Source organism: Diorhabda sublineata, chromosome 8 (assembly GCF_026230105.1).
Source record: "Diorhabda sublineata isolate icDioSubl1.1 chromosome 8, icDioSubl1.1, whole genome shotgun sequence".
NCBI classification, from domain to species: domain Eukaryota; kingdom Metazoa; phylum Arthropoda; class Insecta; order Coleoptera; family Chrysomelidae; genus Diorhabda; species Diorhabda sublineata.
In genome coordinates, this window is record NC_079481.1 from 216,165 (window position 1) to 244,039 (window position 27,875).

At 33.2% G+C, this 27,875-nt stretch overlaps 1 protein-coding gene across 2 annotated transcripts; it reads right to left on the minus strand.

The window, feature by feature from the left end:
• Positions 1 to 27,875, minus strand: LOC130447294 (aminopeptidase N-like). Of its 2 annotated transcripts, none has more exons than XM_056784028.1 (13): positions 27,522 to 27,875; positions 13,743 to 14,061; positions 12,627 to 12,959; positions 12,415 to 12,573; positions 11,608 to 12,254; positions 11,281 to 11,546; positions 8,130 to 8,316; positions 7,801 to 8,072; positions 7,212 to 7,393; positions 6,981 to 7,148; positions 6,736 to 6,876; positions 491 to 572; positions 1 to 430 (listed from the first exon to the last, which is right to left on the minus strand). In XM_056784028.1, exons 1-13 carry the CDS (start codon positions 27,544 to 27,546, stop codon positions 266 to 268), a joined length of 2,946 nt encoding a protein of 981 aa, XP_056640006.1. In that variant the 5' UTR covers positions 27,547 to 27,875; the 3' UTR covers positions 1 to 265. The 2 variants fall into 2 exon arrangements, with proteins under 2 accessions (XP_056640006.1, XP_056640007.1); XM_056784029.1 differs by lacking the exon at positions 27,522 to 27,875 and adding an exon at positions 17,627 to 17,832.

The following is a 27,875-nucleotide window of genomic DNA, read 5'->3' on the forward strand; positions in this document are numbered from 1 at the left end:
AAACTACAAGTATTCTATATTACTGTTTTCTTTTAGTATTTTTCTCGCATTACAAGTGAAATTGTTGATTCAAAATTGATAAATAAAAAATAGAATTTCGGTTCGATTAACGTACGGACTAAAAATGTTTCGAAGTAATTAAAAGGTTCGTTAAAAAAAAAAAAATTCAGTCGGTTTTTCTAAGGCACTTATCATTTCGGCCCCGCTTCTGAAAATAAATTATTCACCTAAATCAAATAAATATTGATATTTCTAATTTTTTGGTCTATACGTAATCGAATCGATCTTTATATTTTTGGAACCACTGTTCTACTTGACGGTAGTTCTTCTCCATCCATTCCACGTTTCCTCTAACTGTTTCCACGGCGATGTCGAAAGCTCGAGCGTACGCGCTCCGATTACCATTCACGCTGTCTCTAAATCTGATCAACTATATAACAAAAATATTTAAAGAATGTAATTAACGAGACATCCTGTATATAATACCCACCTCCGATAACTGGAATTCCGTATTCAGTTGAGGTCCGAGGGATTTCACCATTTTAGCGATGATATTGAAGCCATCTCCGTGGCTGGAATCAAAAATTGTACGCAATATTTTAGAAAAGTGGATTTTTCGATATTTTCGGCAAATACAACAAAAAAATCCGGCTCGAAAGACCAATATTGAACGAACTTTATAATCCGGCTCGAAGGACCACGTCCAAAGTTCATAAAAAATGAATCCAATATTCCAATGGTTCAAAATGGAAGTTATATTAAAATAATCCGGCTCGAAGGACCAATATTGAACGAACTTTATAATCCGGCTCGAAGGACCACGTCTAAAGTTCATAAAAAATGAATCCAAGATTCCAATAGTTCAAAATGGAAGTTATATTAAAATAATCCGGCTCGAAGGACCAATATTGAACGAACTTTATAATCCGACTCGAAGGACCACGTCTAAAGTTCATAAAAAATGAATCCAATATTCCAATGGTTCAAAATGGAAGTTATATTAAAATAATCCGGCTCGAAGGACCAATATTGAACGAACTTTATAATCCGGCTCGAAGGACCACGTCTAAAGTTCATAAAAAATGAATCCAATATTCCAATGGTTCAAAATGGAAGTTATATTAAAATAATCAGGCTCGAAGGACCAATATTGAACGAACTTTATAATCCGGCTCGAAGGACCACGTCTAAAGTTCATAAAAAATGAATCCAATATTCCAATGGTTCAAAATGGAAGTTATATTAAAATAATCCGGCTCGAAGGACCAATATTGAACGAACTTTATAATCCGGCTCGAAGGACCACGTCTAAAGTTCATAAAAAATGAATCCAATATTCCAATGGTTCAAAATGGAAGTTATATTAAAATAATCCGGCTCGAAGGACCAATATTGAACGAATTTTATAATCCGGCTCGAAGGACCACGTCTAAAGTTCATAAAAAATGAATCCAAGATTCCAATAGTTCAAAATGGAAGTTATATTAAAATAATCCGGCTCGAAGGACCAATATTGAACGAACTTTATAATCCGGCTCGAAGGACCACGTCTAAAGTTCATAAAAAATGAATCCAAGATTCCAATAGTTCAAAATGGAAGTTATATTAAAATAATCCGGCTCGAAGGACCAATATTGAACGAACTTTATAATCCGACTCGAAGGACCACGTCTAAAGTTCATAAAAAATGAATCCAATATTCCAATGGTTCAAAATGGAAGTTATATTAAAATAATCCGGCTCGAAGGACCAATATTGAACGAACTTTATAATCCGGCTCGAAGGACCACGTCTAAAGTTCATAAAAAATGAATCCAATATTCCAATGGTTCAAAATGGAAGTTATATTAAAATAATCCGGCTCGAAGGACCAATATTGAACGAACTTTATAATCCGGCTCGAAGGACCACGTCTAAAGTTCATAAAAAATGAATCCAATATTCCAATGGTTCAAAATGGAAGTTATATTAAAATAATCCGGCTCGAAGGACCAATATTGAACGAACTTTATAATCCGGCTCGAAGGACCACGTCTAAAGTTCATAAAAAATGAATCCAATATTCCAATGGTTCAAAATGGAAGTTATATTAAAATAATCCGGCTCGAAGGACCAATATTGAACGAACTTTATAATCCGGCTCGAAGGACCACGTCTAAAGTTCATAAAAAATGAATCCAATATTCCAATGGTTCAAAATGGAAGTTATATTAAAATAATCCGGCTCGAAGGACCAATATTGAACGAACTTTATAATCCGGCTCGAAGGACCACGTCTAAAGTTCATAAAAAATGAATCCAATATTCCAATGGTTCAAAATGGAAGTTATATTAAAATAATCCGGCTCGAAGGACCAATATTGAACGAATTTTATAATCCGGCTCGAAGGACCACGTCTAAAGTTCATAAAAAATGAATCCAAGATTCCAATAGTTCAAAATGGAAGTTATATTAAAATAATCCGGCTCGAAGGACCAATATTGAACGAACTTTATAATCCGGCTCGAAGGACCACGTCTAAAGTTCATAAAAAATGAATCCAAGATTCCAATAGTTCAAAATGGAAGTTATATTAAAATAATCCGGCTCGAAGGACCAATATTGAACGAACTTTATAATCCGACTCGAAGGACCACGTCTAAAGTTCATAAAAAATGAATCCAATATTCCAATGGTTCAAAATGGAAGTTATATTAAAATAATCCGGCTCGAAGGACCAATATTGAACGAACTTTATAATCCGGCTCGAAGGACCACGTCTAAAGTTCATAAAAAATGAATCCAATATTCCAATGGTTCAAAATGGAAGTTATATTAAAATAATCCGGCTCGAAGGACCAATATTGAACGAACTTTATAATCCGGCTCGAAGGACCACGTCTAAAGTTCATAAAAAATGAATCCAATATTCCAATGGTTCAAAATGGAAGTTATATTAAAATAATCCGGCTCGAAGGACCAATATTGAACGAACTTTATAATCCGGCTCGAAGGACCACGTCTAAAGTTCATAAAAAATGAATCCAATATTCCAATGGTTCAAAATGGAAGTTATATTAAAATAATCCGGCTCGAAGGACCAATATTGAACGAACTTTATAATCCGGCTCGAAGGACCACGTCTAAAGTTCATAAAAAATGAATCCAAGATTCCAATAGTTCAAAATGGAAGTTATATTAAAATAATCCGGCTCGAAGGACCAATATTGAACGAACTTTATAATCCGGCTCGAAGGACCACGTCTAAAGTTCATAAAAAATGAATCCAAGATTCCAATAGTTCAAAATGGAAGTTATATTAAAATAATCCGGCTCGAAGGACCAATATTGAACGAACTTTATAATCCAGCTCGAAGGACCACGTCTAAAGTTCATAAAAAATGAATCCAAGATTCCAATAGTTCAAAATGGAAGTTATATTAAAATAATCCGGCTCGAAGGACCAAAATTTTTTGAATAGTGAACCTTTGTAATACGATTCGAAGTACCACGACACTTTGAATGCCTCAAAAATTGTTTTTATATCAGTTTCGATTGTTTAAAATAAATAGAAACGTTAAATTACCTTTTGATGATTAACAAACTGTTGCTATCAAAAAAAATCAACCTAATTCAAGATCCAAATGGTTAAAAATGGAAGAGAGATTTAGATAATCCAATATTCAACGAATTTTATTATATTCAGTCGGAATCAATCAAAAATCAGTTTTTTGCAACTAAAAAATTGACATTAAGGCACCTTCGAGCCGGATTAAAAGGTATTTTTGGTCCTTCGAGCCTCATCGACGACAATTGTTCTAAATATGGACAAATCTTGTTCCTGATGGTTTCGTTTGGTAAAAGAATCGATTATTTCCACTTTAAACTTTCCGAATTGTATAAAAATTCGATGATACTGATTGGAACTCAACTTCCCTTGGTCCTTCGAGCCGGATTTTTCGAATATTCAGTCGGAATCAATCAAAAATCAGTTTTTTGTAACTAAAAAATTGACATTAAGGCACCTTCGAGCCGGATTAAAAGGTATTTTTGGTCCTTCGAGCCTCATCGACGACAATTGTTCTAAATATGGACAAATCTTGTTCCTGATGGTTTCGTTTGGTAAAAGAATCGATTATTTCCACTTTAAACTTTCCGAATTGTATAAAAATTCGATGATACTGATTGGAACTCAACTTCCCTTGGTCCTTCGAGCCGGATTATTCGAATATTCAGTCGGAATCAATCAAAAATCAGTTTTTTGCAACTAAAAAATTGACATTAAGGCACCTTCGAGCCGGATTAAAAGGTATTTTTGGTCCTTCGAGCCTCATCGACGACAATTGTTCTAAAAATGGATAAATCTTGTTCCTGATGGTTTCGTTTGGTAAAAGAATCGATTATTTCCACTTTAAACTTTCCGAATTGTATAAAAATTCGATGATACTGATTGGAACTCAACTTCCCTTGGTCCTTCGAGCCGGATTATTCGAATATTCAGTCGGAATCAATCAAAAATCAGTTTTTTGTAACTAAAAAATTGACATTAAGGCACCTTCGAGCCGGATTAAAAGGTATTTTTGGTCCTTCGAGCCTCATCGACGACAATTGTTCTAAATATGGACAAATCTTGTTCCTGATGGTTTCGTTTGGTAAAAGAATCGATTATTTCCACTTTAAACTTTCCGAATTGTATAAAAATTCGATGATACTGATTGGAACTCAACTTCCCTTGGTCCTTCGAGCCGGATTTTTCGAATATTCAGTCGGAATCAATCAAAAATCAGTTTTTTGTAACTAAAAAATTGACATTAAGGCACCTTCGAGCCGGATTAAAAGGTATTTTTGGTCCTTCGAGCCTCATCGACGACAATTGTTCTAAATATGGACAAATCTTGTTCCTGATGGTTTCGTTTGGTAAAAGAATCGATTATTTCCACTTTAAACTTTCCGAATTGTATAAAAATTCGATGATACTGATTGGAACTCAACTTCCCTTGGTCCTTCGAGCCGGATTTTTCGAATAATCAGTCGGAATCAATCAAAAATCAGTTTTTTGTAACTAAAAAATTGACATTAAGGCACCTTCGAGCCGGATTAAAAGGTATTTTTGGTCCTTCGAGCCTCATCGACGACAATTGTTCTAAATATGGACAAATCTTGTTCCTGATGGTTTCGTTTGGTAAAAGAATCGATTATTTCCACTTTAAACTTTCCGAATTGTATAAAAATTCGATGATACTGATTGGAACTCAACTTCCCTTGGTCCTTCGAGCCGGATTATTCGAATATTCAGTCGGAATCAATCAAAAATCAGTTTTTTGCAACTAAAAAATTGACATTAAGGCACCTTCGAGCCGGATTAAAAGGTATTTTTGGTCCTTCGAGCCTCATCGACGACAATTGTTCTAAAAATGGATAAATCTTGTTCCTGATGGTTTCGTTTGGTAAAAGAATCGATTATTTCCACTTTAAACTTTCCGAATTGTATAAAAATTCGATGATACTGATTGGAACTCAACTTCCCTTGGTCCTTCGAGCCGGATTATTCGAATATTCAGTCGGAATCAATCAAAAATCAGTTTTTTGTAACTAAAAAATTGACATTAAGGCACCTTCGAGCCGGATTAAAAGGTATTTTTGGTCCTTCGAGCCTCATCGACGACAATTGTTCTAAATATGGACAAATCTTGTTCCTGATGGTTTCGTTTGGTAAAAGAATCGATTATTTCCACTTTAAACTTTCCGAATTGTATAAAAATTCGATGATACTGATTGGAACTCAACTTCCCTTGGTCCTTCGAGCCGGATTTTTCGAATATTCAGTCGGAATCAATCAAAAATCAGTTTTTTGTAACTAAAAAATTGACATTAAGGCACCTTCGAGCCGGATTAAAAGGTATTTTTGGTCCTTCGAGCCTCATCGACGACAATTGTTCTAAATATGGACAAATCTTGTTCCTGATGGTTTCGTTTGGTAAAAGAATCGATTATTTCCACTTTAAACTTTCCGAATTGTATAAAAATTCGATGATACTGATTGGAACTCAACTTCCCTTGGTCCTTCGAGCCGGATTATTCGAATATTCAGTCGGAATCAATCAAAAATCAGTTTTTTGTAACTAAAAAATTGACATTAAGGCACCTTCGAGCCGGATTAAAAGGTATTTTTGGTCCTTCGAGCCTCATCGACGACAATTGTTCTAAAAATGGATAAATCTTGTTCCTGATGGTTTCGTTTGGTAAAAGAATCGATTATTTCCACTTTAAACTTTCCGAATTGTATAAAAATTCGATGATACTGATTGGAACTCAACTTCCCTTGGTCCTTCGAGCCGGATTATTCGAATATTCAGTCGGAATCAATCAAAAATCAGTTTTTTGTAACTAAAAAATTGACATTAAGGCACCTTCGAGCCGGATTAAAAGGTATTTTTGGTCCTTCGAGCCTCATCGACGACAATTGTTCTAAATATGGACAAATCTTGTTCCTGATGGTTTCGTTTGGTAAAAGAATCGATTATTTTCACTTTAAACTTTCCAAATTGTATAAAAATTCGATATAGATTGAGACTCAACGTCCCATGGTCCTTCGAGTCGGATTATTCGAATATTGTGTAACTAAAATTGACATTAATGCACCTTCGAGCCGGGTTAAAATGTATTGTTGGTCTTTCGAGCCTCATCGTTCCAATAATAAATTACTGATGGTGCGAATTCTTTCAAAATAGTCAAAAAAAAAATGTCAAACTCACCGTTTGATCAAGGCATTCCAGTTTTTCCTCAAGAAATCGAAAGCAATCTGCGTCCCGATTTTGTTACTAACAACCGACCCGAACAAACGATCGGCGTCCTGAATCCTTATGCTGTAATCATCGAGAAGTTTATCGAGATACCTGGAAATGAATCATTTTTAAATCTTTTTTTTAACAATCCCACTTTTAGAATTAAAGATCAACTGGGGTTAGTTATATAATGGAATCGAAATTATAGCGTGTACCTGGAAAGCAGCCACGTCAATTTCGTACAACCCAAAGCGTCCAAAAGGATTTTTTTCTCGGAAAGCGATGCCGTTTCCAAGAATTTCTTGTAAGCGAAATTCCATTCGACTTGTCCGCCTTCGCGTAACGCCGTACAATAAACGATTTTACGTAGATTAGGCTCGATCCTTCGAACAAAAAAAAATAACAAATTCGATTATACGGATTAAAGAGTGTCCTGGACAAATTACTTTTTCGTTCCTGATAACCACGATCTGAAAAACGTCCTCGACATATGAGAACATCTGGAATCCGGACTTCGACACGACCAATTCAACACAGTCGAACGTATTCTTCTTGTCCTATAATCATCTATGGGATCTACTAATGTCACTTTGTCGTAAGTCTCCTTGAATATCGTCCTGTGATATTCCTGAAATAAATTTTTTGTAAACTAGCGAAATATTTCGAAAAACAAGCGTATCTATGGTCGAGTCTAGCGCAGCTATTTTATTAAACTAAAACTCTTACCTCCGCTTCGAATTTTGAAAAAAGCTGCAGGAAATTAAATACGGCTTTCCGATTTAAATATTTTTATTGTTTGCTAATTATTAAAAATAATCGAGAGTTTATACAAAATCGATAGCTTTGGCAACGCCGAAAGGTCAGTAAGTCATCTGTCATATGTCATATGTCACCTTGCGCTTTCTGTCATCTATTACCGTATGACATATGACACTTGTTAGCGTCAATTAAATATACCGAGAACTCTCGCAATTTTTAATTTCGGAAATATATAATTTAGACAAAAAAAAAATCGAGAAATCGATTACCACTTACCTCGAATAATCCGAAAGCCGGGGTCGAGGATAATATGTCGCTCAAATACCTCAATTTTTCGAAAGCGATGGCGGTCGGTACGAACATAATGTCTTTATCGTTGACGGCCATTCTTGCGATCATCTTCAGGGGTATATCGTAACTGATCAAATTTGCCCTCGCCAAATCCATGGAATCAGCGATGAGTTGCGCCCTTATCGTCGTCGGTAATACCATGATATTATCGATGAGGTTCATCCAATTTCTTTCGTCGTAATTAACGACGAAGTAACCTTAAAATTAATCAAAAAAATAATCCAGTATATTCGCCAGATTTAGTGCCGCTATACCTGTTTGATATAAATTCAAGAGATACCAGGTGGCGTTAGTGAGATCGACGTCTCGGTCGATTTCGTATTCACCTTTCAACCAAAATTTCGGCGTGGTATCGTTATACGTGGTGTTTATATTAGTCGTGAACGATAACGGGATCCACCAAGAAGATTTTTCATCTTTTTCACGGAAATAGAATCGTTTCTGGAAAAAAACATTAATATTCGTGACGATTTTTTTGCATTCCCGTGTTCTAGACTAATTATTTCGGGAATTATAAAAAAATTGGTCCTTCGAGCCGGATTATTTCATTATTTAGTTCATATTCGTCACTATAAAGTCGTAAGTTGTATAAAAGTCCTTAAATGGGGATTATTTTAGAGTCACACGTCGCATATTGGTCCTTCGAGCCGAATTATTGCAATATTTCGTTCATATTCGTCACTATAAAGTCGTAAGTTGTATAAAAGTCCTTAAAAGGGGATTATTTTAGAGTCACACGTCGCATATTGGTCCTTCGAGCCGGATTATTGCATTATTTCGTTCATATTCGTCACTATAAAGTCGTAAGTTGTATAAAAGTCCTTAAAAGGGGATTATTTTAGAGTCACACGTCGCATATTGGTCCTTCGAGCCGGATTATTGCATTATTTCGTTCATATTCGTCACTATAAAGTCGTAAGTTGTATAAAAGTCCTTAAAAGGGGATTATTTTAGAGTCACACGTCGCATATTGGTCCTTCGAGCCGGATTATTGCATTATTTCGTTCATATTCGTCACTATAAAGTCGTAAGTTGTATAAAAGTCCTTAAAAGGGGATTATTTTAGAGTCACACGTCGCATATTGGTCCTTCGAGCCGGATTATTGCATTATTTCGTTTATATTCGTCACTATAAAGTCGTAAGTTGTATAAAAGTCCTTAAAAGGGGATTATTTTAGAGTCACACGTCGCATATTGGTCCTTCGAGCCGGATTATTGCATTATTTCGTTCATATTCGTCACTATAAAGTCGTAAGTTGTATAAAAGTCCTTAAAAGGGGATTATTTTAGAGTCACACGTCGCATATTGGTCCTTCGAGCCGAATTATTGCATTATTTCGTTTATATTCGTCACTATAAAGTCGTAAGTTGTATAAAAGTCCTTAAATGGGGATTATTTTAGAGTCACACGTCGCATATTGGTCCTTCGAGCCGAATTATTGCAATATTTCGTTCATATTCGTCACTATAAAGTCGTAAGTTGTATAAAAGTCCTTAAAAGGGGATTATTTTAGAGTCACACGTCGCATATTGGTCCTTCGAGCCGGATTATTGCATTATTTCGTTCATATTCGTCACTATAAAGTCGTAAGTTGTATAAAAGTCCTTAAAAGGGGATTATTTTAGAGTCACACGTCGCATATTGGTCCTTCGAGCCGGATTATTGCATTATTTCGTTCATATTCGTCACTATAAAGTCGTAAGTTGTATAAAAGTCCTTAAAAGGGGATTATTTTAGAGTCACACGTCGCATATTGGTCCTTCGAGCCGGATTATTGCATTATTTCGTTCATATTCGTCACTATAAAGTCGTAAGTTGTATAAAAGTCCTTAAAAGGGGATTATTTTAGAGTCACACGTCGCATATTGGTCCTTCGAGCCGAATTATTGCATTATTTCGTTTATATTCGTCACTATAAAGTCGTAAGTTGTATAAAAGTCCTTAAAAGGGTATTATTTTAGAGTCACACGTCGCATATTGGTCCTTCGAGCCGGATTATTGCATTATTTCGTTCATATTCGTCACTATAAAGTCGTAAGTTGTATAAAAGTCCTTAAAAGGGGATTATTTTAGAGTCACACGTCGCATATTGGTCCTTCGAGCCGAATTATTGCATTATTTCGTTCATATTCGTCACTATAAAGTCGTAAGTTGTATAAAAGTCCTTAAAAGGGGATTATTTTAGAGTCACACGTCGCATATTGGTCCTTCGAGCCGGATTATTGCATTATTTCGTTCATATTCGTCACTATAAAGTCGTAAGTTGTATAAAAGTCCTTGAAAGGGGATTATTTTAGAGTCACACGTCGCATATTGGTCCTTCGAGCCGGATTATTGCATTATTTCGTTCATATTCGTCACTATAAAGTCGTAAGTTGTATAAAAGTCCTTAAAAGGGGATTATTTTAGAGTCACACGTCGCATATTGGTCCTTCGAGCCGGATTATTGCATTATTTCGTTCATATTCGTCACTATAAAGTCGTAAGTTGTATAAAAGTCCTTAAAAGGGGATTATTTTAGAGTCACACGTCGCATATTGGTCCTTCGAGCCGGATTATTGCATTATTTCGTTCATATTCGTCACTATAAAGTCGTAAGTTGTATAAAAGTCCTTAAATGGGGATTATTTTAGAGTCACACGTCGCATATTGGTCCTTCGAGCCGAATTATTGCATTATTTCATTATATTTTCCAATTTCACTTCGTTATTTTTATAGAAATCCTTATGATATGACTATTTCGATAAACCTACTGGTCCTTCGAGCCGGATTTTTTCCTTATTTACCAAATTTACTAGAAAAACGTTTTTTTTTTCAACTAAAAGTATTATTATTGGTCCTTCGAGCCGGATTATAGAATCGCCGTTCGTTAATATTGGTCCTACGAGACATTAGCGTTTATTAGTATGACGAACGAGGTTTTTTGTGAATATTTCAAAGTTTTTCTATGAATTTTCTCTTAATACCGACATTTTTTAATCATTTGAATTCGACGCCATGCTTCTATCCATTCCAGACAATCAAAATTACTGGAAATTATTATTAATGGTCCTTCGAGCCGCATTATAAACCACTGTTTGTTTATTATTGGTCCTTCGAGCCGGAATATTTTGAATCTTTCTATAACTTTGGTTCATTGTTATCTGGCGTAAGTTTTTATTGTGATTCCAATGTTGTCCTTTATTTTTTTTTTTTATGAATTATAGTTTAATCTCGACAATTTCTGTTTCAAACCGACGTCATATTTATTTCCATTTGAAGATATTCAATTCAAAACGCTATTTGTCAATAATTGGTCCTTCGAGCCGGGTTATAAAAGCGCTTTTTGTTATTTCTCGGTCCTTCGAGCCGGATTTTTTACAACTTTTCGGGAAAATATCGAATAAATTGTAAATAGAACTCACCTGAAATAATTTGATTTTATTCTGTGCGTAATTAGCAATAGCGTTAACGACAGGATAACCGGCACGCTCCACCCAAGTATCCATGATCGTTTTAACGGATTCATTCGATGGTAAAACGTTATTTGTATGCGCGACTTCAGTAAAAGTTTCGAATAAATCGTTACGATCGGCATTAGAATTTCGATATTTTTTCAAAAATTTGACGAGACCCGCTTTGAACGTTTCTTCGCCGAGAAAGTGATTCATCATTCTAATTATAGCAGCACCTGAAAATATATCAAAATCACCGATTTTTTTCCCTTAAAAATGGTGCTTAAACTATTATACCTTTACTATACGAGATGGGGTCGAAAAGTTGGCGGATTTGATTCGAATTTTTCGCTCCGTCCAACGATATCGGTCTGGAATTTTCCAAAGCGTCCTCGTTCATCGCTACCAAAGTTTCGCTCGGTATAAATTCCTCGCCGAATCTCCACGTCGGTTCTACCGTATCGATGCCCATGTATACCATGTAATTAGAAAAACCCTCTTTCAACCATAAGTCGTTCCAAAACGAAGGGGTAACTAAATTACCGAACCACTGATGGGCTAATTCGTGCGATAAAACCGTAGCCGTAAGTCTTTTATCTTCATTCGTGGAACTGGAGGGATCGTATAAAAGAACGTCTTCTCTGAATGTTATCAAGCCCCAATTTTCCATGGCGTTAAAACCGAATTCGGGAAGAGCCACGACGTCGATTTTCGGTAAAGGAAATTCAACATCGAAATATTCCTCGTAGAATTTCAATAATTTCGAACCGATTTCGGCGGGGTAAGCAGTTTGAGATACCAAATCTTCCCTAGCCCAAAATTTTATTATCTCGCCCTTACTCGGACTCTCTATTAAATCCGTCACCATAAAGGCAACTAAATAAGTCGACATCTTCGGCGTTTCGGGGTATTCGTCCCAACTCCAAACACCAGATGTGTTTGTTCTAAAAACATTTCACAATTTATTATAAAAATAGAAACATCAATTTCACATCATAAAAAAAGTGAATTTTCGTTTCGTTTAGGGTGGAATCTGCGTTAATTTGGATCCAGTAGCTCGAGACCTGTTGATCCGAATGAAAAGTAACAAAATTTTTGACTTACGCGAATAAAGTTGAATTTAGAATTGGCATATTAGATAAAGTCGTCATGGAAGACGGTCTTCCTAAGGTAATTTGAAATTTGGCTTTGAAAGAAGGTTCGTCGTAGCAAGGAAAAGCACTTCGAGCGTCGACTGGCGAAAACTGAGTGGACGCTATCAATCTACAATAAACCAAAAACTTTATTGACGAATTTTAATATAAACATAACCTCACCTTTTCTTTCCTTGACGATCGTAGTATTTACTTTTGTAAAAACCTTTTAAATGACCATTTAATCTCCCTTTAAATTCCAAATTTAATACGTATTCCTCATTTTTGTTTAAATTCTTCAAAAGTTTTATTTTGTATTTATCGCCTTCGATATAATTTTGTTCTCTGATAACCAATTGACTAGAATCGCTCGTGGATCTTATACTAACGGAATGTTTATCTATGAAAATGTCTCTAAGATGAAATAAAACTTCATCGGTGTCTTGTATTACTTTCAAAGTTATTGCAATCGAACCTTGAGTCGTACCGTTTCGCAAATCCGGTAAAATCCTTAATCTAAAAGAAATATAGACGATCTGACAACAGTGCTTGCATAAAATAACCTTCCCGAAGAAAAATTTAAGGTTATTAGATGAATGATGAATAATTACGTCATTTTCTCTAAATTTTTTACACTTATTGAATACAGTATGATTGTTTTAGAAAAAACAATCAACAATCAACAAAAATAACTACCAATAATCGCGTAGGTTAGTAATGAAAAGATCGTAAAATTTCTAATGTCTATTTTATTATTTTAACTATCGATTTTCATATTTCTAAAATTAATGATCGTTAAATTTGACACGTTTTCATGGTTCCAATTAATTTTCAATATCTTGTTACATATCGTGTTTTCGGAAAAATCTTTCGAGTACAAATTTGGATTTTCTAGAACCGTCGTACTGAAAAAAATCACTATTACACTCGGGTAGTACAAGTGGTGCCTTTTTGGTTCGATGGAAGTGCCTTTTCAAACCAATTGGTGCGATAAAAAAGAAATGCATCTCAGGGAAACTCTACTGAAATGTATCTATCTAGATACTCATATGATTAGTATGCCTGATCCTGTCAAAAACATTCGATATGTCTAGGAAGATGATTAGATGATTATTTAGTTAGGTTATGTTAGGTTAGGTATGCCTGATCCTGTCAAAAACATTCGATATGTCTAGGAAGATGATTATTTAGTTAGGTTATGTTAGGTTAGGTATGTCTGATCTTGTCGAAAGCATTCGATGCGTCTCCGAAGATGATAATTTGGTGAAAAAAATGATAATAATACGATAGAAATCTCACTTGTAATGCGTCGGTTCAACGTTTTTAGGTAATCTCTCATCAATTTCGTGTCCCACGGCGGATTCTTCGATTTTTTCGGGCGAATTATTGACAGATGAAGTTTGTTGATTAGTAGAAACCGCTGGTAACTTTTCTTGATCACAGTATCGAGGAACTACGAAAAATACTATCAGACCTACTAATATAGCCAAAAGTAACGCCCCTATGACCATTAGGACGCATAGAGCTTTCGGAATTACGACGCCGTGTTTTCCATTTCTATTCACGGTGTATTTTTTTTGATTCGAGTTGTTTTCCAAGTCTGCCGAATTGGGAACACCTTAAAAAGAAAATTTCCAACGTTTAGGTATAATATATAAAGCAAATTAGATGTATTTACGTAATAATAGTGAGGTTATGAAAAAATACCTTGATAGAAATTGAATTGAAACGTAACTTGATGCATCGTTTACTAAATTTTCATCTTGTCGATAGTTTTTATATATAAAAAATTACGTGTAGATTCTATACACTACTAATTATAAATAAATAAATAACTAAATTGGTAATTGCGCCGATTTTAAACCGAATTTAGTTCAGTAAACAACAGCAATTCCTTCTAAATACGAGAGCCGTTGTTTTTTCAACCTCCGATCGCTCCGTGCAGACGTCTCACGTCTCACTCCGCCATTGTTGACATTGAGGCGTCAGTCGGCGTTGTGCTACAGCTCCAAGTCCCCCAAGTGTGAATTGCGTAAAAATTCACAGTTTTATATTGAAAATAAAGTATCTGGAAGCATTTTAAGGGACGAAAATTAGGGGTGTTTTCTTTATAAATGAATCACGAAACGCTACATTTAACAAAATCTAATATTCATCATAAATACTTTGTTCAAATTCAAAATTTTTCTACAAATATCTTATTTTCACCTTTGTTGACTGGACTAACGGTGTAGGTCATTGAAATAAGGAAAAACAAGTTACGATAATGAGAATTTTGTTTGTTATGATCGTTGTTTTTTTAGTTCATCTATATTGGAAGAAAAAATAGGTTTCTTTGTGGTTAATATCTGATATCGAATACAATCAATGAAATTTATTTCAATACCACCCTATATAATCGAAACTACATCATGTTTATTCCTTTTGTGAAAAATTTGTGAACAAATAATATCGGGTTACTGTTATTTTCGATTTTCCCCGTATATTCAAGTTGAATTATCCCAGAAATACCCCTAGATACGATCCTGTATATTTAAAATCAAAGTGAAAATTTAAATTGTGAGTTTTCTCGAAAAAATAAAATGCCCAGATTGTTTTACGAGGGTCAGTCGTATTTCTTTGAGTTAAAATTAACCAATGATAATTTATAAATACGTCAAATTCAGTTGTTCACTTGTACGCGAAAAAAAAAGCGATAAATCATCTTTAGCAATAGTTTGTGGAATGAGGTCGAATGAAACACATGGCGAGCCGAAAAAAAAAAACTCTCAGCCAGCTTGTAAATATTATCAATAACCCATGAAATTAACTGCAACTTCTCATGCATCCTACGTACAACTATCATGGTGCAATTAATAAATATACGGTGAATACAAAAAAACACATAACGACCTCTGAAGAAATCTCAAAATTTGGTCTAGAAACTTCTAAAATTTAATATGATCGATTTAGAATGTTCTAGAAGAATTTTAAAGTTTCTAGAATGATTTAGAAAGTTCACAAAGTGAATGCGTTTTATTATGATTAACTTAGAACGTTCTAGAAAGTTCTAGAAACTTCCCAAATCATCTGGAAAGTTTCAAAAAGAGTGCAGCTTATTATTATTGATTTAGAAGGTTCTAGAAAGCTCTAGAAATTTCTTTAATGATCTGGAAAGTTCCAAAAAGAAAGCAATTTATTATGATTAATTTAGAATGTTCTAGAAACTTCTAGAATGATCTAGAAAGTTCCCGAAATGAGTGTAATTTATTGTGATTAATTTAGAACGTTCTAGAAAGTTCTAGAGACTTCCCAAATGATCTGGAAAGTTTCAAAAAGAGTTCAGCTTATTATTATCGATTTAGAAGGTTCTAGAAAGCTCTAGAAATTTCTTAAATGATCTGGAAAGTTTCAAAAAGAGTGCAGCTTATTATTATTGATTTAGAGGGTTCTAGGAAGCTCTAGAAATTTCTTAAATGATCTGGAAAGTTCCAAAAAGGAAGAAATTTATTATGATTAATTTAGAACGTGCTATAAAGTTCTAGAAACTTCTAGAATGATCTTGAAAGTTCCAAAATGAATACAATTAATTAAGATTGATTAAAAACATTCCAGAAAGTTCTAGAAACCTCCCGGATGATCTAGAAAGTTTTAATTTAATTTAGAACGTGCTAGAAAGTTCCCGAATGATCTGGAAAGTCCTAAACTGAGTACAAGATATTACGATCAATTCAGAACGTTCTAGAAAGTTCTAGAAACTTCTCAAATGATCTAGAAAGTACCCAAAATGAGTACAATTAATTACGATCGATTAAGATCAATCTAGATAGTTTCCGAATGATCTGGAAAGTTCTAAAAATGAGTACAACTTATTATAATCGATTTAGAATGTCGTAGAAAGTTCCAGTAACGTCTAAAATGATCTGGAAAGTTTCAAAATGAGTAAAAGATATTACCATCAATTCAGAACGTTCTAGAAAGTTTTAGAAACTTCCGGAATGTTCTGGAAAGTACTCAAAATGAGTGTAATTTATTATGATTAATTTAGAACGTGCTAGAAAGTTCCCGAATGATCTGGAAAGTTTCAAAATTAGTACAATTAATTAAGATTGATTAAAAACATTCCAGAAAGTTCTAGAAACCTCCCGGATGATCTAGAAAGTTTTAATTTAATTTAGAACGTGCTAGAAAGTTCCCGAATGATCTGGAAAGTCCTAAACTGAGTACAAGATATTACGATCAATTCAGAACGTTCTAGAAAGTTCTAGAAACTTCTCAAATGATCTAGAAAGTACCCAAAATGAGTACAATTAATTACGATCGATTAAGATCAATCTAGATAGTTTCCGAATGATCTGGAAAGTTCTAAAAATGAGTACAACTTATTATAATCGATTTAGAATGTCGTAGAAAGTTCCAGAAACGTCTAAAATGATCTAGAATCAGTATCTGTCGGGTTTAGTTGTTAGTAAGTTCTACAAACCCAATTTAACTATCGATTTATATAAAATTATTTGTTTACATCATAAATAGTTTTTAAACAGCTATCACATTAACAATGTTCGATATTTTTTTCACGAATGTTTATACGGAAATATATTTATAAAAAAAAAAAAAAATCTTTCAACCAGATCACCGTTTAGATAAACATTCTAAAAATAGAATACGTTCGAGTAAAAATAAAATCTACCTGATTCAATTTAATTATTGTCTTTAAACAAACAATCATTAACGTTCGTTTATTTATTATAAATACCGGTTATATACAGGGTGCATGTTCGTAAACGTTACATTTGAAGAAAAAGTTTCATCCAGAGTAGGATCTAGTGGAGTTTTTATATTGGTTTGGATGAGATATTTCAAATATATTCAAATATTGATTCTAATACAGTGATATTTCTAAAGCAACTACCGCAATTTCTAGGTTAGGTCAAGTACTTCTCGAATCATCCTCGTATACTATTTATTATAAAGTATTGAATCGTCAATAAACATAGAAAGAAAGTGAATAAATCGTATTCTAAATCTATTATCAACACAATTAAATTGAGATATTGGATATTTTCAAATATAAAAAACGATATTACTTAGAAGACTCGATATTTCGTATTAAAAAAAAAAAAAATTCCCGAGCGCATTAAATTTCAATCTCCGTAAACAAAAACTAAAAATAATAGTCCTCAATCTAATCTAAATATAAATACCTTGGTTATTATAATATCCCACCATTGCAACGCGTATCTATATATTTTTTGTTTTTTTTCCCCTACGACGAGATCCGTCGTTTGCGCCTAATTAGTTACCCGAAAAAAAAAAAATTAACACATCCCGATGGCACCTGTCACTGTTAACAAGTCGCACGCGTCGAGACGCTTTTCGATATCCGTAAAATGAGAGACGCTTTCGGACTGGACGTCGAACTTCCCGGTCGTTCGTTCCGAATGTTTTTGCGAAGATTTCGCGCAAATGTATCAGCGACTGACTGATTTTTTGCTACCTAATACATTGTTATTTTTTTATATAAACTAATACTGCAATTCCGACTGTATCGTAGAATTTTGAGGAAGTAAACTAACCGATCGGATCTACGTAATCAAACAACATCCAAGCACTTCAATAATAATTTAGAAGCTTGCGGTTGCTTTGGTACAAGAAAAAATCAAATAGAACAGGTAATGAATGACGATTTTACTCCTAGGTAATCCAGGAGTCGATTGGAGGCGCAACCAAAGATGTAACCGTATAATTGAATAGTTCCAATGGCCAAAATCTGAACATATGTATATATTGTGACTTCTGAAACTACAAATCGATTTATTTTAACATCAAATTTGTAGCTCCAGCTGCTAAAAGAAAGTATAGAAACGCAGTGCCAGATATAACCATCTTCAATCTGAAATTACAGTCGACGCGACCAGAATTCGTTGAAGGTCTCGTGGATCCGTACTTTTTTGAAAGTCCCATAACTAAACCAAAGTTATCGGGAAACAACGATGCAAAATTCATTAACATCCTTCATTTCACGCAGGATGGTGGTTCGTCGTTGGAATAATAGATCGCGTTTTTGGTAGAGGATCACGCGCCATTCCAGAGCTCCGAACTGCCATTGAAGAAAAAATTTTGAACCCTTCGATGTTTTAACTGTTCAAAAACGTTTTCGTTTGAACTGATTCGTAAGAATTCACGATAAAAACGAGAAAAATGAAACTGGATGACCCTAATTTTGTGCTCGGCAGTGTATTTTTATATAAAAAAAATGATTGAGTGCCAAACAAGGCAGACGACTCATCAATTCGATGTTTTAACTGTCTAAAAACGTGAGATTCGTGAGAATTCACAAAAAAAAAACGAGAAAAATGAAACTGGATGACCCTAATTTTGTGCTCGGCAGTGTATTTTTATCAAAACAAAATGATTCAGTGCCAAACAAGGCAGACGACTCATCAATTCGATGTTTTAACTGTTCAAAAACGTTTTCGTTTGAACTGATTCGTAAGAATTCACGATAAAAACGAGAAAAATGAAACTGGATGACCCTAATTTTGTGCTCGGCAGTGTATTTTTATATAAAAAAAATGATTGAGTGCCAAACAAGGCAGACGACTCATCAATTCGATGTTTTAACTGTCCAAAAACGTTTTCGTTTGAACTGATTCGTAAGAATTCACGATAAAAACGAGAAAAATGAAACTGGATGACCCTAATTTTGTGCTCGGCAGTGTATTTTTATATAAAAAAAATGATTGAGTGCCAAACAAGGCAGACGACTCATCAATTCGATGTTTTAACTGTTCAAAAACGTTTTCGTTTGAACTGATTCGTAAGAATTCACGATAAAAACGAGAAAAATGAAACTGGATGACCCTAATTTTGTGCTCGGCAGTGTATTTTTATATAAAAAAAATGATTGAGTGCCAAACAAGGCAGACGACTCATCAATTCGATGTTTTAACTGTCCAAAAACGTTTTCGTTTGAACTGATTCGTGAGAATTCACGATAAAAACGAGAAAAATGAAACTGGATGACCCTAATTTTGTGCTCGGCAGTGTATTTTTATATAAAAAAAATGATTGAGTGCCAAACAAGGCAGACGACTCATCAATTCGATGTTTTAACTGTCCAAAAACGTTTTCGTTTGAACTGATTCGTAAGAATTCACGATAAAAACGAGAAAAATGAAACTGGATGACTCTAATTTTGTGCTCGGCAGTGTATTTTTATATAAAAAAAATGATTGAGTGCCAAACAAGGCAGACGACTCATCAATTCGATGTTTTAACTGTTCAAAAACGTTTTCGGTTTGAACTGATTCGTAAGAATTCACGATAAAAACGAGAAAAATGAAACTGGATGACCCTAATTTTGTGCTCGGCAGTGTATTTTTATCAAAACAAAATGATTGAGTGCCAAACAAGGCAGACGACTCATCAATTCGATGTTTTAACTGTTCAAAAACGTTTTCGTTTGAACTGATTCGTAAGAATTCACGATAAAAACGAGAAAAATGAAACGGGATGACCCTAATTTTGTGCTCGGCAGTGTATTTTTATATAAAAAAAATGATTGAGTGCCAAACAAGGCAGACGACTCATCAATTCGATGTTTTAACTGTTCAAAAACGTTTTCGTTTGAACTGATTCGTAAGAATTCACGATAAAAACGAGAAAAATGAAACTGGATGACCCTAATTTTGTGCTCGGCAGTGTATTTTTATATAAAAAAAATGATTGAGTGCCAAACAAGGCAGACGACTCATCAATTCGATGTTTTAACTGTTCAAAAACGTTTTCGTTTGAACTGATTCGTAAGAATTCACGATAAAAACGAGAAAAATGAAACTGGATGACCCTAATTTTGTGCTCGGCAGTGTATTTTTATATAAAAAAAATGATTGAGTGCCAAACAAGGCAGACAACTCATCAATTCGATGTTTTAACTGTTCAAAAACGTTTTCGTTTGAACTGATTCGTAAGAATTCACGATAAAAACGAGAAAAATGAAACTGGATGACTATAATTTTGTGCTCGGCAGTGTATTTTTATCAAAACAAAATGATTGAGTGCCAAACAAGGCAGACGACTCATCAATTCGATGTTTTAACTGTTCAAAAACGTTTTCGTTTGAACTGATTCGTAAGAATTCACGATAAAAACGAGAAAAATGAAACTGGATGACCCTAATTTTGTGCTCGGCAGTGTATTTTTATCAAAACAAAATGATTGAGTGCCAAACAAGGCAGACGACTCATCAATTCGATGTTTTAACTGTTCAAAAACGTTTTCGTTTGAACTGATTCGTAAGAATTCACGATAAAAACGAGAAAAATGAAACGGGATGACCCTAATTTTGTTCTCGGCAGTGTATTTTTATATAAAAAAAATGATTGAGTACCAAACAAGGCAGACGCCTCATCAATTCGATGTTTTAAGTGTTCAAAAACGTTTTCGTTTGAACTGATTCGTAAGAATTCACGATAAAAACGAGAAAAATGAAACAGGATGACCCTAATTTTGTTCTCGGCAGTGTATTTTTATATAAAAAAAATGATTGAGTACCAAACAAGGCAGACGACTCATCAATTCGATGTTTTAACTGTCTAAAAACGTGAGATTCGTGAGAATTCACAAAAAAAACGAGAAAAATGAAACTGAATGACCCTAATTTTGTGCTCGGCAGTGTATTTTTATCAAAACAAAATGATTGAGTGCCAAACAAGGCAGACGACTCATCAATTCGATGTTTTAAGTGTTCAAAAACGTTTTCGTTTGAACTGATTCGTAAGAATTCACGATAAAAACGAGAAAAATGAAACGGGATGACCCTAATTTTGTTCTCGGCAGTGTATTTTTATATAAAAAAAATGATTGAGTACCAAACAAGGCAGACGACTCATCAATTCGATGTTTTAACAGTCTAAAAACGTGAGATTCGTGAGAATTCACAAAAAAACGAGAAAAATGAAACTGAATGACCCTAATTTTGTGCTCGGCAGTGTATTTTTATCAAAACAAAATGATTGAGTGCCAAACAAGGCAGACGACTCATCAATTCGATGTTTTAAGTGTTCAAAAACGTTTTCGTTTGAACTGATTCGGAAGAATTCACGATAAAAACGAGAAAAATTAAAATGGATGACCCTAATTTTGTGCTCGGCAGTGTATTTTTATATAAAAAAAATGATTGAGTGCCAAACAATATATCAATAGAACGTATGTACGATTATGTAAAATAAAATCAATTCGAAAATACTACGGATTCTCTTTACTAAATTTACAAATCGAAGAATTTCTTGATTGATCATTTCAATTGATCATAATTATTTTAACTGTCATTTTTGTTTGATTTTCTATAAGTTCAAACGATAATTATTTCGTTTTGAGTTATTCGTTGATGATTTAAATGAAACATTTTGAGAATATCACATCTCGAAACGTAAATATTTTAAATAAACTTTGAGTGATATCCCCCACATTTATAAGGTGGATGGTATTCAAATGGTATCAGTCGTAGATCTATAAAAAAGAAGACGAAATCAATTATTGACATAACCTACAGAACAATAGATCAACAGGACTTCAATCTACAAACACCTGAAGACTCTAGATTAAATTAAATTCATAAACGTGACTCAAAAATCGGTAATACAGTTAAGATCTAAAAATACGTACTGCATCAGTTTCCGTTGGAAACGTTTTACATGAAAATTTAGTCATTGCTTAGAATGACTGAATGCAAACAATGATGTAATATAAACAATTAAAAATCCTGCGGTATTGCGATTGGAGGATAATAAAAATTAACAGACGACGCGTATTACGAATAGAAATAAGTCGATAATAAGACAGATAAATGACCAGTCGTATTGTCGATAATTTTTTTTTAGGAATCGAGTTAAGTGTTAATGGGATTAAGCAATTCTTATACATTCACATTAGTAGGTAGAATGTTTCAAAAAAAAAAAATAATAAGTAGGTCAATACCTACGTGATTTATTATAATAAAAATAAAACGTAAAAGAAATTACTCGATTTAATAAACTCTTTTTTTCGAATTTAGTTATTCCCACCAGAAGGCGTTACTTATAATACGAGGGTGATTCTAATATTAACCGAAATATTAAATGATATAAAAGTGGTTGAACTGGGGCCAGGTATTCAAGCATTTCCCCTCCAAAATAACAACAGAAATCGAAAGATCGGGAAATTTAAAGTAAAAAATTTTATATAAAATATTTTCGACAGATCAATAGTTTTTCAGTTATTCGCAATTGAAAAGTACGTTAAAAAAACCGTATTTTTCAATAGTTTTTTACGTATAACTCTGTAATAATGCATTTTATCGAAAAAATTGTAATGAACAAAAATAAAGTATATAAAAAAACAAACAAATTGAGATATATTTTAAGATTTTAATGTTCTAATTAAAACAAGTTATAGTTACTTGAATAGTTTTTCTTTTACGTAATTGAAAATTTACCCTCAGATAACAGGAAAAAAGGACATTTTTCAAAAAAAAGTTATAGAATACTTTTTATAGAGCTTAAAAAGATCTTTCGAATGATTATTAATAAAAGTCGTTTCGACTAAAATTACAGTGAGATATGATGTAAAATAGTTAAAACTTAAAAAAAGAAATTGCACTAAAACTAATGCCATTTCATTGAAAATCAAAATTAAACTTATTCCTTGTACCAAATACTTTATTTGGATGTTATTTACGACATATGAAAATTTGGCTGATTAGAAATGCATAATTTTGAAAAAAATAAGAATTATATAATAAATTTTTTAAAAAAATTTCTTTTGCTCAAGTTTTCTCCATAACTATGAGAGATACAAAAACACATATACAATCAAATTAAAGGATTTTTTATGACGATTATTTTGCTTTTTTTATTTTTTTTGTAGCATAAAAATTGACGAAGTTATCACCAAATTAATGCCACTATAGTGCGAGGATTGCTTATCCACAGCCTTTGACCCTTTATTAATAAAATCTGAAGGGTCTCAAACCCTTCTAACATACATAGTCTTGTAGCCCTGAAAATTACCTTTAAAATGGTTTTTTGTAGGATGTAATAGCTTCAAAATTAATGGAGTTATATAAAAAAATAAGAATTTGAATTTTTTTTGGTGAATTATAATTTAAAATTTCACCAAACATAAAATTTTTTTGCTCTAAATTTCGACTCCCTAGACCTTCAATAGAAACAATTTATTGATAATTCTCTAATTAATTAAGCACGTCATAACAGATGTTATCAATTATGATATGAATAAATTATTAATTGATGGATCAAATTCTTTGGATACAAACGGAGGTCGAAGAACTTTTCTCGTTTGTTATGATTTTCTCTATTGATTCGAAATACGAAAAATGGTAAAAAGTACGTTATCAATCATAAAAATGTATATTTTTTCAATATATACCTGGTTAAAAAGTAATTAAACAAGAATTAACGAGAGAAAGTTATTATAGTGTTAAATACTAACATAACCTTATTGTTTTACATTTCCTTCAACGCCCTTATTACATTCTAAACGTGGCAACGTTGTCTACATGTGCGCGACACCTGCCCTCGACAATTATTGTGTATTATGAAAAATTTGACCCTGAGATACTTTCGAAAAAAAAAATTTAATAATTCCGGCGTCGAGAATTTTTTTTTTTTTTGAACATATGCTACAGGAAAATTTATATTATCAATTTACCTAGCGGTTATTTTTAGAAATATCATCATTTTGAACCTTGGAAACGATTAAAAAAAAATCGGAAATACACACTATTAACTTTTTATCAACTTATTAGCTATTCTACATTCAAGTACGATCATAATAATTATAAAATGTACAATAATCGCGTACTTATCGTGTGGATTCCAGTGCGGAGGCGGCGGTATTTATATAAATAATCAAAGAAAAGTGATAACAGAGAGAAAAGAGGGTTTAAGAGAGAGAAATTAGATAAACTAGAGAAAGGAGGGATTGGAGAATGTACAGAAACTACAATAAATTGAGTCTACATACATTAAATAACCTCAGCTAGTTGAAAGAAATGATTGGAGAAACTGCAGAGACTACAACGGAAAGAAAAACTACAATAATTCCATTGAGGAACATAGATAAAAGGAGAAAAAGTGTTTAGAAAGACCGAGGAGACTGGAGAAACTGTAGAAACTACAAAAATAGTTGGACTAGATCAACCAAGAGAAAGGAGGGATTGGAGAATGTATAGAAATTAGAGAAACTACAATAAATTGAGTCTACAAACATTAAATAACCTCAGCTAGTTGAAAGAAATGATTGGAGAAACTGCAGAGACTACAACGGAAAGAAAAACTACAATAATTCCATTGAGGAACATAGATAAAAGGAGAAAAGTGTTTAGAAAGACCGAGGAGACTGGAGAAACTGTAGAAACTACAAAAATAGTTGGACAAGATCAACCAAGAGAAAGGAGGGATTGGAGAATGTATAGAAATTAGAGAAACTACAATAAATTGAGTCTACAAACATTAAATAACCTCAGCTAGTTGAAAGAAATGATTGGAGAAACTGCAGAGACTACAACGGAAAGAAAAACTACAATAATTCCATTGAGGAACATAGATAAAAGGAGAAAAGTGTTTAGAAAGACCCAGGAGACTGGAGAAACTGTAGAAACTACAAAAATAGTTGGACTAGATCAACCAAGAGAAAGGAGGGATTGGAGAATGTATAGAAATTAGAGAAACTACAATAAATTGAGTCTACAAACATTAAATAACCTCAGCTAGTTGAAAGAAATGATTGGAGAAACTGCAGAGACTACAACGGAAAGAAAAACTACAATAATTCCATTGAGGAACATAGATAAAAGGAGAAAAGTGTTTAGAAAGACCGAGGAGACTGGAGAAACTGTAGAAACTACAAAAATAGTTGGACTAGATCAACCAAGAGAAAGGAGGGATTGGAGAATGTATAGAAATTAGAGAAACTACAATAAATTGAGTCTACAAACATTAAATAACCTCAGCTAGTTGAAAGAAATGATTGGAGAAACTGCAGAGACTACAACGGAAAGAAAAACTACAATAATTCCATTGAGGAACATAGATAAAAGGAGAAAAGTGTTTAGAAAGACCGAGGAGACTGGAGAAACTGTAGAAACTACAAAAATAGTTGGACTAGATCAACCAAGAGAAAGGAGGGATTGGAGAATGTATAGAAATTAGAGAAACTACAATAAATTGAGTCTACAAACATTAAATAACCTCAGCTAGTTGAAAGAAATGATTGGAGAAACTGCAGAGACTACAACGGAAAGAAAAACTACAATAATTCCATTGAGGAACATAGATAAAAGGAGAAAAGTGTTTAGAAAGACCGAGGAGACTGGAGAAACTGTAGAAACTACAAAAATAGTTGGACTAGATCAACCAAGAGAAAGGAGGGATTGGAGAATGTATAGAAATTAGAGAAACTACAATAAATTGAGTCTACAAACATTAAATAACCTCAGCTAGTTGAAAGAAATGATTGGAGAAACTGCAGAGACTACAACGGAAAGAAAAACTACAATAATTCCATTGAGGAACATAGATAAAAGGAAAAAAGTGTTTAGAAAGACCGAGGAGACTGGAGAAACTGTAGAAACTACAAAAATAGTTGGACTAGATCAACCAAGAGAAAGGAGGGATTGGAGAATGTATAGAAATTAGAGAAACTACAATAAATTGAGTCTACATACATTAAATAACATCAGCTAGTTGAAAGAAATGATTGGAGAAACTGCAGAGACTACAACGGAAAGAAAAACTACAATAATTCCATTGAGGAACATAGATAAAAGGAAATAGATCATAGATCATAGAAACTATACAATCAAGAGAAATTCTATAAACTGAAAAAATTAAAATTACTAGAAACCTTAGAGGGAGGCCATCTCAATATATTTCACTTGCAAATGTTTATTTTCTAATAAAAATTCCATCGGTTTCCATTATCTACGTGAATAGATTGTTTAAATGGCTACTCTTTTATCATACAGGGTGTTGATCTTAATGACGTACATCGCGATGAGATATTCGATCGAAAAATTGAAGCCCCGATTATTTTTATTGTACCCGAGCCGCAATTATTATTAAAAATAACCCCCCGACATTACATTGTTCCAGTTACATTGTACGTATGTGTTAATATGAGCTAACTAATATATTTAAAACACATAAACTTCGACTAATATGGGCCGGGGTCGATGACTCGACTTTTTTTTTTTCGATTTTAACGATGCAGGAAATACTCTACGGCTTTTATGAAAGCGAAGAATGCAATACTTCATCCATAGTTTATGAAGGGATGTGATTTTACGGCTTATTCAATACTAATATCGATTTATATCTGTATTATACCGGACGTATCGACGAAATTATATTATTTTCACCCTGTAATATTGATACTAGATAAATAATTCCGACGAATTAATGGTATTTCATATGTTTCGTATATATTTTATATCTTATACGTCGAAGAAAAAACAATATAATCCACCGATTCACAAGTTTCCTCGACCACCTTATAATGCAGATCTAGCCCGCAGTGATTACTGGTTTTTTAATCGACTAAATACTTCAAAAATTAAACGAGTTTTATTTTTTTTATATAACTTTCTATGTATATAGGGGGTAGTTTTTACCACTCACGATAATTTTTACGTATTGGCATAGGGTAGATTTTGTAGTGAAGGGTAAATAGAATTTAATTCCAGAATTTCACGTAAATCCATGCGTTTTTAAATCTCAAATCCGTAAATTAATATTTATCGTATTGATGAGTTTTTAATCTATTTTCTAAATACCGAAATGTCTGTCCTATGTAAACAGCCTAAACATCATTACAAGCTACTTGATATATAATATTATTTTATTTTTTGATGTTTTAGATTGAAATTTAGTGAAATATTTGGATAATATATAATGTTTTTAATGATTCAAACTAATATCATATTTATTAAAATAATTCGATAATTTTTTGGAAAGTCCAAAACTAATTTTGAATCGGAAGAGATTTAAAAACAAAAAAATTTAGAATAATAAAAGGAATTTATATTAAAATACGTACTAGAATAATCCGCTTTTCCAACCATGGTTTATAAAACGAAATCACCACTCGCGAAATAAACAAAAAATTTAAATTTAAACAAAACTTTCAACGATTGTTTTCACTCATGATTCGTAAACGAAATTCTGACAGCATTTAACGTAATTCGAGACTCGAGATGGTAATTCGTGTAAATCAAGTAAACAAATTCTCTAGTCGTGTTAGTGAGGGAGACAGTGAGGGCCCTAACACCCACCAGAAACGTTTTGTCACCAGCCGGTTCACCTACGATGACTCATTTTTCTTTTTTAATAAATATTTTAATGACTTTACGATCACCGGTATATATCTATTGTTTAACAACTACGAAATTAC

Excerpts from the sequence above, each read along its gene's own strand:
- LOC130447294 (XM_056784028.1), bottom strand. The coding sequence starts at position 27,546 with ATGGTTGGAAAAGCGGATTATTCTA. Across the intron at positions 12,574-12,626 it reads GATCGTCAAGGAAAGAAAAG|ATTGATAGCGTCCACTCAGT; the intron begins GTGAGGTTATGT and ends GGTTTATTGTAG. Across the intron at positions 8,317-11,280 it reads ATAAAATCAAATTATTTCAG|AAACGATTCTATTTCCGTGA; the intron begins GTGAGTTCTATT and ends GTTTTTTTCCAG.